The sequence below is a fragment of the Sciurus carolinensis genome, chromosome 3 (genome assembly GCF_902686445.1).
Source record: "Sciurus carolinensis chromosome 3, mSciCar1.2, whole genome shotgun sequence".
Taxonomy (NCBI): domain Eukaryota; kingdom Metazoa; phylum Chordata; class Mammalia; order Rodentia; family Sciuridae; genus Sciurus; species Sciurus carolinensis.
In genome coordinates this window covers 74,866,853-74,879,417 of record NC_062215.1, presented here as the reverse complement: position 1 = coordinate 74,879,417, position 12,565 = coordinate 74,866,853, and the positions used below count along the sequence as shown (strand labels likewise).

At 36.7% G+C, this 12,565-nt stretch overlaps 1 protein-coding gene across 1 annotated transcript in view; it reads left to right on the top strand.

The window, feature by feature from the left end:
- The window catches only part of Cntnap5 (contactin associated protein family member 5), a 772,002-nt gene that overhangs the window by 190,713 nt on the left and 568,724 nt on the right, over positions 1 to 12,565 (top strand). The window contains exon 3 of the mRNA XM_047547046.1: positions 6,885 to 7,078. Coding sequence (XP_047403002.1) covers positions 6,885 to 7,078 — 194 coding nt within the window. The remainder of the gene's footprint in view (positions 1 to 6,884; positions 7,079 to 12,565) is intronic.

Genomic DNA, 12,565 nt, shown 5'->3' with positions numbered 1-12,565 from the left:
GTTGTTAAATCTTCTACAAGATTTTACTCATGGATGGAACTCAATAATTGTAAATCCATTAAATAAGGTATAGATAAGCCACTAAAATCCACTAAGAATCCCTTAGGCCTGAGCAGGAGATAGATACAGTTAAGAGTGTATATTGATTTGACAAATTAAAGTAGAGCTAAGCTTCCACCCATTTTATGAGAGAAATCCTAGAGCAACATGGCTCAGTAGAAATTTCTGTGAAGAAAGAGTCACTAACTGTGCCATCAAACAGAATAGCTACTCATCACACAGCTATTGAAAACTGGAATGTGGCTGATGTGCCTGAGGTATCAAATTTTTGTTTAATTTAAATTGTTTAGTTTAAATTTAAATATTGTCTACCATTTTGAACAACCAACTCTAAAATATTTGGTTTTTATATACTTGACCCTCTCACCTAAGTTTTTAAAAATCCTGGATATTTTATTCATATATGAATCAATCTTAAATCTGTGAGGGCATAATTGTGAGATATTCTTCCTTGGAACTAAATTCCAAATCTTCTGAACCCCAGTTGTCCTTTCCTGATCCATCAGGACCTTGGTGGCTCCAATCTTCAAAAGGAAGGTCCTCTCTGGAGGACTTCACTGCCAAATAGCCTGAATCATGAGCATCCTTCAAAACAACATAGTCTTTTGGAGGGCAGTGTAGATCAATGTTAGAGTGCTTGCCCAACCTGCACAAGGACCCTTGATTCAATTTTCAGTATCACAAAGATTAAAAAATAAAAAGTCAAGAGCACTATTGCTTTCTCATTATAGATGCAAACAGGTGAGCAACCAAGTACACACATTGTCACAGAGGCTGCTGGTGACCATAGCCTTCAGACTTTACCACATCATTCCAAAGCCAGCATCTTAAAAACTGAACTATTTTCTTTCAAAGCTGAATGGAGATGAAAAGTCTTCTTGAAGTAATTTGTAGAGGTTGTTCCACAGAGAACAGGTGTGAGGAAAACAGCAGGGGTGGGGATATCTGGCAAGAATGTAGTCTCTGCGGAAATCTAGTTTCTTCCAGATGCCAAAAGGAAGTTCTAGACCAAAGACTACAACCTGAAGTCAGTCATGCCTTAAAACTACAGGACTGATGTTTTGAACCTTTTATTGGTCTGAGAATGGTTGCAAGCCACCAAGTAGGACTTGGGTTGTCAGCACCAATAACTGGGAATTGAAACCACCTGTTAGGGGTGGCCTAGGTAGAACCCCAAGAACATGTTAGCAGAACCACTTCCAACCCCAGTGATTCCATCTTCCCCCCTCTGCTCAAGGTCTTTTTCTCTGTGCTTTCAACACTGTTTCTCCAGCAGGCCTCAGTCACTACCCAACAAGAGTGGATGTTTAAAAGCTGCCGCATCCTACACTGGTGGGACTATGCTTACCCACAGGCATGGGAACTTGATGATGTTTCGTGGGTTGCCCTTTGTCTCCTCTATGTCTCATCTCTCTCACTCTCACCTGGTTTTCTGGGGTCATTTTCCAAATGCACTACAAGCATTCAAATCTTAGTCTCATAATTGACATCCATGGAATTTAAAACCAAGTCATGCAAAAAACCACTCCTCCTAACCCTCAACAATGATAACTGGGTGTGATTCAGACCCAAACTTTTCCTTCCCTTACATGTATCTCCTCTTAGGAACCCCTATGTTCTTCCTGCAACTGACCTCAATATGGTCACCCCAGTTTTCTTACGATTTTTTATCTTTGTTGAATCCCATGGGGTATTTGATCAAGATCGAACTTTCTTTTCCTTTAAAAACTCCTTAGTCTTTAAATTAATATGTGAATGGAAGTGTAGGATCCCTGACCAGTGCCAGGCTGCAGCATCCAATTCCATAGCACCTGCCCAGTAGCAGAAGACTGATGCTACATGTTCTAGTCAACAGCTTTGCAGTCTCTAAGATTCTTGCCCAGACAAAGATCATGTGACAAATGGTTGGAAACAATCTAAGGGAGAAGCAGGAAGCCCTCCCAACACTATGAGCACATATGTAAATGGCATTACTCTTACACACACCATAAAATATTAAATATTTGTGGGACAACCTCCCTGCTTTTATTCATTACTATTACTGGGTAGCTTTTCTTCTTAGAAATCTCACAGCTTAGTATACAGGAGCACCAACTGTTTTATAACTAAAGATGTAACTGGTCCTACAAGCTGGCTTCTCATTAATTTGTGAGAATATGCTTGTAGTTTATAGGGCATTTTGTAAAATGGGCGCAAAAGCATGTGAAAGGGACACTTGTTCCTTATGGGGATTATTTTAGGAATTGGAAAAAAAAAGGTCAAGTCATTGCTCAAATCAGATTTTGTAGGAAATTGCTATATGTTGTGTGGGACTATTTCAGCTCCATCTGGTCTTGTGCTAAATGGACTCTTTTTGAATGGTAGTTTTGAAATATCTTTTAGAAAAGACCTGTGTATAATCCATTTGGTGCCTGTTTCCAGTGTGTGACATCAATCAATTCTTATTTCTTCTTCTGAGCTAGAAGTGGAAGTAACTGTAGAAACTGAGGAATTTATGCAATTTTTACAAGTTATTCTGTTGCCAAGAGCCTACCATGGCATTGAAGTTTGGAAATCAGGTTTGGCAAGAAGCACGTGGAATAGAATACTGAGTGGTGGATTGGTCAGGAGTCAGGAGACTTATGTTTCTTAGTTTACTTTAAAACTTGCTTAGAATTCATCATCAGAGTCTTCCCTGTTTGTGTAAAACTAGTCCCTATTAAAAGCTTAGAAACTAGAATTCAGAAGAATTGGGTTGGAGTGCTCTCCAGTCATATGACTTGGACTTTCTAGTTGACACTTACAAAAGGAAATTAAAATTATTATTGCTGCCTACCATAAGAATCCAGAGAGATATGGAAAACAATATGAAGTGTGAATTATAACTCTAGTGAGAATTGCTATTAAGAGGGAAAGGGTGGATGAGCATGACAAGGAACTGTTACTGCTGTTAAGAGGTACTTTTTAGCAGAGTCAAAGCCTCAGTTCTGGATTGAGTTTCCAGGGTTTGAATTTCCTGCTTGTCCACTTACTGGTTGCATGATCTTAGAAAAACTTCCCAACCATTCTCTCTATGCTGTTGAACAGATATGAGAACAGCTAATCTAATATAGTAACCTCAGGAGCAGAACTGGTTCTTGTACTTGGTTTCCTGACTTTATTTCCAGCATCTTATTCCAACTCTCCCCCAAAGAGTCAAATTGTTCAGTGCATAGATGATGAAGCTTAGGGTGGACTAGAAGTAAACTAAGACATAGCCTCCAAGTCATCCTTAATCGTGTTTGAGAAACTATTGAAAAATTCTGAATGCAATAGAAATCTAAGGTAAGATGATTTTTCTTTCAAATTTAAATTTACATTCCATGCTTTTAATGCAGGATATTTGGGAATGTTTTTATTAATAATCACGGAGACTTCAAATGCAATTACAGACAACACTGCCTTTGTTAACATCTTCAACTAGCCAAATACACATTTTTTTGTATATGTGTTTCAACCCCAATTTAGAAATAACTCAAAAACAGGAAGCTACTATGCATGTGGTGTGTCTTTAAAGAAACTACAAATAGTATCTTCAGGCCACTCTGGTCATTTGTGAAAACACAGTTATTGTTTGGTGGAAGGAACAAAATGTTTGCCATAGCAACCACAGCAACCCTGGGTATTTCTCCTATTAGCTGTAATGCAGGGAGCATCTTCAACAGGAGAGAGAGAGTCCTTGGCAATTATCACCTAGGGAGCAGCCCTTCATCCTAAGCGCTTAAGCTGAAGCTCTTGGGTCCAGAACATTCTTAACATGATGTGTTAATGAATGCTAACAGCAACTATTCCACTCTGGTTAATTTCAGGAGGATTAATAAGCTAAGGATTCTTTTTCCCCTCCGGGCAAAAAGGAGATGTGATTTTCTTTAGATTAATTTGAACAAATCTTTTTGGTAGTAAATCTTCCTTTATTTTTTGTTTTATTTTGTTTTGGTTTAGATTTGGGTCCAATTTTTGTGACTTTATTGCTTTTCTGGGGAAAATTATTATGTCACTTTCTCTTTTCCATCCTTAACAAAATTCTTATTCAAATAAATAAAAAATCCTAAAGCATGCCTAAGAAGTCCAATTTTAGTCAAGAGGAAGTAAAAGATAAATAGCTACAGCTTGAGGATTTTTAATTTGAAAATAATGACAATCACTCAAAATGATAAGAGTTCCATATTTTTACCATCGTCTCAAATTTCTGTACATATTATTTTATTTTTACTTTTTATGAATCTTTCTTATGCAATAAATCTCATGTGAGTAATAAGATTATCAGTTTATCTAAAAGAGACATGCTAGAAGAAAACATTACATGCAAAAGCATGAAAGTACAAAATCATGAATATTTTAACTACTCAGGAGAAATCACTTTATAAATTCATTCTCTATAATATTTTAATATTGTTAAGATAATGCTGTTTAAACAACTTTGCCTCCCTGTACACAAAAGCACAGCAAAACTAAAGAAACTTCTAAAACTGGCAGCAAAATGAGTAGAAAGAATAATTTTGGATTCCTTGGAAATATAAAATATCTTCCTTTCTGTCAATTTTAAGTTAGGGATAGTTGGAGGGGATTGGATTTGTAAACATATTGGGGAAGACAAAGTTGGTGCTAAACATATACTTTTGTAGCTGGTACTTTAGAAACTGGTTCAAATACTTCCTCCCAGTGTTGTTTTGTTTTGTTTTTCTGGTTGCTGAGTGATTCCAAATAGTTGAATTTCCCCTGTGTTTTAATTCTAGTCCTCAAGTGTTCTAAACTTGTTGGTTCTAAATTTCTTGAACTGTGTAATGTGGATAATGATATTTACTCCTTTGGATACTAGGTGGGTATCAAAAGGGGCTAATCTGCAGTATCAAATAAATTTCAATGTGCAATGACTTCAACACAGTAAGTGTTCAGTTCTTATCCATAGTGTAGGTCAGCGCAGGTGTGTCTAAATTCACTGAAACTTTCCTCCATGTGCCAGTACAGGGATCCAGGTTCTTTCTTTCCTTTCATCCTGCAAACAACTAGGACCTTGTGAGTTGCATCCAACAGTGGAGGGGGAGGGCAAGTGCGAAGAAGCAGGCTGCCTCTAAGTGCCACATCTTATTCCCACTCACATTTTTATTTGAGAGAACTTGGCCTCATGGTTGTAATCCTATTAATATGAGAAAGTGAAAAATAACTTTAAGCCATGCACCCAATACAGCCCTATTTCTAAAGAAAGAAGGAAAGTACATATTAGAATATCAGCAATTCCTGCCACCATGTACATTTCTTCCAAGGCACTTGACAAAACACATTCTACAGTAGGTTATTTTGCTTTTCCAGTATTTAAGTATTTTCAGGGACGATGGGAAAAACAAAAACAAAATATATTTTATCAAATTAGATTCCTGAGGGCTAGTTATTTACTGGAAGAAAGTCAACCACACCTTTTAGTATTTGACTTATGGTCAGAATAAGCTCTACTATATGTCCTCTCTCCTGTGTCTGTATATCCATCACTACCCACCAAGAGACTATACTGTGGGCACAGGATTCAGAAAATCATTCAATTGCCAAGGAGAGACTCAAGTGACTCCTCCCCCAGTTGATCAAGGGAAAGTAGACCAGACCATCATTAAAATTATTTCCAATGACAAAGTTTCAAAGACAAATTAGTTTAGAAATGATTCCTCGAAATTAAAATTTTAGTGATCATTTTACCCTAATGTCCTGTTGGTTTGGGGTCATCCCTATCTGTGGTATAAAACAATCTGTAATAGCTCCCCCTCAGGCGTCAGAGTGGGAACTCTGTAGTCAGTAGAAGTACATATTGACTTCTTTTGACCCATGTAAAGTGGAAACAGAAAACTTAAGATCACAAGTCTTCCAATTACATGAAAGTGAATATTGGTCTTCTATAAAGTTCAAGTGTGAAGAATAATGAAATTTGGGGACCAAAAGCCTTTTAGAGATGTTAGAATGCTCCTGTGTGTCAAGCACACTGAAATGCATGTGAATTCCAGGCTGTCAGGCTCTCTCCCATCTCTGAAGTTTGTGTGTGCTGTTCCCTCTGGTCTGGTTGATGCTTATCCAATTTTCCCTTTTATTCTTGGATGTGTCTTTCCTTACCCCGGGTTTTAGCTCCACTATCAGTATGTTTTGATGGTCTTTCTGATCATCTCCTGAGGCATTCTGTGCGCTGGGTTCCTACAATAATTTATATTTAGCTCTCATGATGGTTTCTTTCACATTGTATTACACATTTTTGTTTTCACAATTCCTCTCTCTCTCTCCCCTGCACCACTCAGTATGATCCTGTTACTTGATAAACAAATGTTATATGAATTAATGATGCCCCTCAAAGACTTGGTCAGTGTCCTTTATCTTTGTATACCAGGTACATGTATCTGGTCTGTGCCTGGTTGATGGAACACATTTGAAGAGGGATAAGGACTGAAGAAAAGAAAGGAAGGAGAGAACAAAGGAAAGAAATACCAGTAAGAGAGTGAGGACACAGGGCTAATTCGTGTTAGGGTAGAGTTTTAAGAAAGAAATAGAACAAATTCCTCTAAGGAATTCATTTGATGGAAGCCATGATGACTGGGGGAAGACAAGAAGAAGTATGGCAGATACTACATTCAAAATGAGTCTTAAACCATAAGAGCTATAGGATGAAAATTTGTGTAAAAGTAGCAGGGGGATAAGTACAGAGACAGGGAAGGGGAGAGCATATGTTGAGGTGATGACATCTTAATTAAACACTGTTTTATGGATCTTTGACAGTTGAAAGTTGTAGGTATGTGAGACATGACTACAGTCTCTCTCTGATCCTGTTCCAGGAACTGGTGGCTGGTCCCCAGCAGATTCTAATGCTCAACAGTGGCTCCAGATGGATTTGGGAAATAGAGTGGAGATTACAGCAGTTGCCACACAGGGAAGATACGGAAGCTCTGACTGGGTGACGAGTTATAGCCTGATGTTCAGTGACACAGGACGCAACTGGAAACAGTACAAGCAAGAAGACAGCATCTGGGTAGGGCATTGTTTTCTCTCCCAGTGAATAAAACTAAGAAGTGCTGATGGTAACCACTGGGTGCTTCTGCCATTTTCCTACACCCAGATTGTTGTGGTTTAAAAACTGTTGAGTGTTCATTCAGAAATAGGTCATGAATCAGTCGTGTCTCCAACATGGCTGAGTCGTTCCTGGGGAAACTGGGTGTCTGTTGTTGAGTGTACTGTGTTCTTCCATTTCTGGCAACCTGGGTAATCTGCTGCCTGAGTCTCAGTTCCTTTATCTCTAAAAGACAGAGAAATACACCAACAATGTCTGATTGTTAATGAGATTGCACTAGTTTACTATTTATATGTTGTTTGTTTTTTATCTACCATAATGATTATAACAACCTAATTGACTCAACTATGTCAGTTGGTCAAAGTTACCCAATTTGCGAACTTTGGCACAAGATTCTTTAGATCTATCTGACTTTAAATCCCAGTAATGAATAGTCTGTATTCAAGATTTGAAAACCACTTGGAAGGATTAGAAATATGAACTAAATTATATACTTTAGAATTATAAACAATCTTTAGCTTAGGAGAGAAGGAGTGTTTGCTCCAAATTGCAAAGTAGAACTTTTCTCCCTTCTCTCAGCCTCACACTCTTGACCTCAGTATTGTTATGAGGTTGTCAGCAGATTGTAAGAGGAAAGGAAAGAGGAGAGGCACAAAGAAAACTTGCCTGCTTTTAGAAACTTTTGCTCATGAATAAAACAGTGGGTTAGTCTATACTACTTTGAGTTTGCAGAGGAAAAAAAAAATCACCATTGTTTTCTAAATGCACACAAGAATCTCCCTAGTTGCCTCCCTTTGAGATCAGTGACTGCTAAAGTTTTAAATTGCTGTTGTTTTCATGTGCACATTTCTCTATTAACTCCACTTCTTTGAAAAAATGCTTTCTGTTTTGGATTCATTGTTATTTGCCAAAATTGCCTACTCACCACCTCAGATTTTAATTGTACACAGTAGTAAATTAAAAATTAAGATTAGTCATAGTAGAATCTTGAGAACATTACTATAGTCATCTTTTTTATTGTCACTAATAATATTAGGTTGTAATATTCATAGAAAGCATGGGCTTTCTTCAGTTTTAAAAATAGTTTTTAAAGACCCCCCTTTTTTAATTTCAGTGTTGAAGTTACCATAAATCTTTACAAATCTTTGTTTGGTTTGTTTTTAGTTTGAACTGAGAAATGAACCTTCAATTTTGAGGAACAATTTTAAGATTTTGTTTTGACTTTAGAGGGACAAATAGATGTGGGGTTATTTATTTTCTCTGGCATTTTCAATCAGAACCGGTTGTTTTTCAGATGGAGTTGCAGTTTTTGAGTTATTTTATCTCAATTTTTTTAAAACCCCAAGCTTCATTTTCTTCAGAACCAAATGACCTGCTTTCAGCTTACCTTCTGGATCAGGATGTATTTCAAGGGATGACAATTTCTCTGGGCCTGGGGACAGCTGATGCAAGGTCTTGTCCACTTCCATGTTCCTATTAGTTACTTGTGTTTCCAAATAATTTCAGCTTCTTAAAGGCAGAAGTTTCTCTTTCATGCTTCCATACAGTCCCTGGACCTGATTAAACTGGACATATGGGATTCATTTTGGGATGATTATTAGTACTACAAGATGACTAAGGCTCTTAGAATTGGAGTGGGAGTTGAAGAATAAGACTATCCCATCCCTTACTTCACACCCCAAAGAGCTTTGACATTGCTGAATAGGTACAGGGTGCTTGGCAGCAGGACAGGAGAGGTACAAGACCCTGTGTGCAGCAAGGCAGAGAATTCCAGTTGCAGCCTCCCCACAGATGTTCACAATGCCTGCAGGGCACTTAGGAAACAGGCAGCTTTAGGACCAGCTCCTCAGCTGCAAACACTGGGAGAAGCATATTCAAGGAGATTATCACTAGTTCCAGTTTAAAGACTGAAAAGCAGTGCCACTTGGCAGGAACACCATAAGTCACGGGTGTCTGGAAAACAGGTGTCCACTTATATTAGGAAAACTAACAACCATTACACCAATGACATGCCATGTTTGCACACTAAGGTGTGTGTGTGTGTGTGTGTGTGTGTGTGTGCATGTGTGTGTGAATGTTAATTCTATAAATTCTGGTGATTTGCTATTCATATCCCCATGAACAAGAGGCTTGGGGTCACAGAGATTAACTCAAGCTCAGAACTGGTGGCATCATAATTCAAAACTAAAATTTATTCTTAAATACAGTTGAACTTTGTTTCTCCTATACCCTAGTAATTTTTAAATTTTCATATATATATTTATATATGTGTGTAAATTTATATATACATATATATATTAACCTCTCTCACCTTAATTTTTACCCTTGTCAGGCCTCCTCTTTAAGGATAATATTAAATTGCACTGTTTAATTCACATGGTGTTGAATATAAAAGTAAGGAAATAGAGCTGGGGTTGTGGCTAGTGGTACAGCGCTTGCCTAAGATTCGTGACACACTGGGTTCCATCCTAAGCACAACATAAAAAAATAAATAACCAAATAAAATAAAATTTTTGTATCCATCTACGACTAAAAATATTTTTTTTAAAAAATAAGGAAACACTATTAACAGGTAACAAGGTTTACATATGTTGTAAATGTCGCTTAAATTGTCTGAAACTGGTTAGGAGTGTCTATCTGATTAAGATTGAGGATGTTTTAGAAACACCTCACAAAAATATGTAAAATCTGCTTTGTGACTAATGCTCATTGATGCTTCCATCAGATTATGCTGTTGCATAAAAGAGATTACAATTTTTCGTTTTTTCTTTTTACCTTTTATTTTTATTTTCAACCTAGAGGGCTATGGATTTACAAAAGCTAAACCTTATAAGCAAAGTAAAAGCAACAGCCGAACAAGAGGTTTAGGTAAAGCTGTCTAAATGATTCTGTTTAACTTTTCAGAAAAAAAAAAAAGTCAATACCTAAAAACATCAATATCAATTAATGACTTAATTAAGGACAGTGTACCAAGAAGATACAGAATCTCTTGAACACATATTTTCACTTGATCTTTTGCAGAGCCTAAAGTTTCAGATGTGATGGAGTTTATAATGATTTTTAAAACTGATTTATCAAGTAGTACAAAAATAACACATTTTGTGAATGGGACATCAATTTGCCAGCCCTTGAAAAGTTTAGTTTATTTCACAAAGTTCATTTCAGAACAGAAATCTTTAAGATACCTTTCCTATGTATGGTAACAAATCTTCATGCCTTAATAATTCAATTTGGAGAGTTTCTAATCTGGCACTAAATGGAATGTTCATGAATGAGGCTGACACGCAGTTGTTTAGTGATGTATCATGATTTATGAACAAGCCAGAGTTCCTGCCTCACTAAATAATCAAATGTGAAGGTGTCACAGGGACAAACTTAGCAATGATTTTGAGAGTATTACCAGACCTAAAATCTCTTCCTGCTTGGTGTGAAGACATGTTAAAGCAAAACAAATACTAAATTCTAACTCTCTGAGAAACAATTTGATCCTGCATTTGGTAACGTGGATAAACTTATTTGGAACAAGAAAACCTCTTAATTAAATTCACATTTCATGTCTCTGTTCACTTTGAAACATGTGTAACAAGAAACACTTACTGTCCCTGTTATACCCATGAATAACTTTGCCTTCCTGAGTTCTTTGTGTAGAAGTGTCCAAACTCTTCATGAATTCCTATATGGATCCTACATACAAAGGGAGGTGTTCTGAAAATGCATTCCCCTCCCTGTGTGTTAGTACTTTATTTTCCAATATTCATCGGTCTTAAATTACAGATTCTTATTTTATAATAATCCACATTTCTCATGGTTTTATGTAAGTCCACTAGGAGGTTTTTTTTTTTTTTTTTCTCATATCGGATCAACATATCTCTGTCTCTTTCCAATCTGTTATAAAATTTCAGAGACACTTATAATTGTCATTCCTATGAACTTTCCCCAAAGTTTCTGAGAAAATCTACTATGCCAAGTATGTTATATAGGAACACAAAAGTCTTATGAAAAGAGTCAAAAACATTGTGTTTTATTTTCAAAAAACTACTTACTGGTGCTCATTATTCCACAACCTTTTGGGCTGAATGGCAGATTGATGCCATTCATCCAGTGAAGGAACTCACAGATATTTAAAAAGTTCCTAGTATAACTAGAAAAAGCAACTTTTAGGAAAATCCAAGGATTTTTGACCCTACTCTACCAGTAGATGTTAAGTGAGGTTTACTCATCTCAAGTCAACCATTATCCTCATAGTCCTTGACACTGTCACTCTTCACCATGTTTCTTGCACACGGAAGTTGTATCTGTATCACAGTCTCCTTCCTTTTTATACCCAGGAACTTCACCATGAGAAACCACAAGGGGAAATACCAAAGAGGAGTTTGCACTACAAAGTTTTTATTATTGATGTGCAGATCTCCTTCTCAATCAACTTAGCCTTCAGGTCTTTACTGAGGTATAATAAATATTATATTCACCTTTCCAGCCTCCTTTTGCATATGTATCAAAAACATATAAAATATTTCTGAAATGTAAGTTCATCTCAATTCTATTTACAGACTCAAATGTCATCTAAAACCTTTGATAATTTTTATACTTGCTCTCTTCATTGTATTCACAAACATAACACAAAACAAATACTTAAAGCAAATTGCGAGAAACCTGGGTTTTTAAATTTCCCTTTTGCCTTGCAATTTGCCTTCTCTTTCTAAGTACAATCTCATAATATCAGTGATGAAGTTAGTCCCATGTTTGTAGAATAACTTAGTTTATTTGAGTTTTGTAAATATTATCTGATGAGCCTCTTTAGGGTTTCAAGCTGGTAAATTTCTCTGAATTGACTATGAAGATATTAGCTGATTCTGTTTTATTGACATATCCACTTATGTCTTCCCTAGTCTCCATTTAATTAGTGACTTTCAAGCAGTGTCTGCTTGATGCAGGGCCATATTCCAATATAGTACAGTTCTGATCTTCCCTGTGTGATAACATGGAGAATCACTTGTGAAGGATGCAATGATCATAGTGACATGGGACACCAGGGAAGGAAAAGAACTTGAAGAGTTGTGTCCATGACTGAAACAAGGCATTGTTCAAGGTTGGTACCTATAGAAAAAATGATAGCATTCCGGAATTCAATACTTAAATGTTCATAGTCAGTTCTTTTGCTTCTTTTGAGTGTGTCCTAGGATTCTGAATTCATTGCGACAGTTACTCTTCATCTGACAATATAGGTAGATACTCTGCTAAGATAATGAAGGATATTAGTTAAGTTTATCTCTCACGTGATCCTAATGAGTTGCTTCCATTTTAAAGAAGAAAATGAGGTTCCAAGAGGTCAAGAACTCAGCCCATACCTCATAAGTAGTAAAGTGATTGGGCCAATTTACAGCCCAGTTCTCTGTCCATAAAGCCTAAGCAATTAAATTACTAGATAATATTTCATTCATTGTTGAA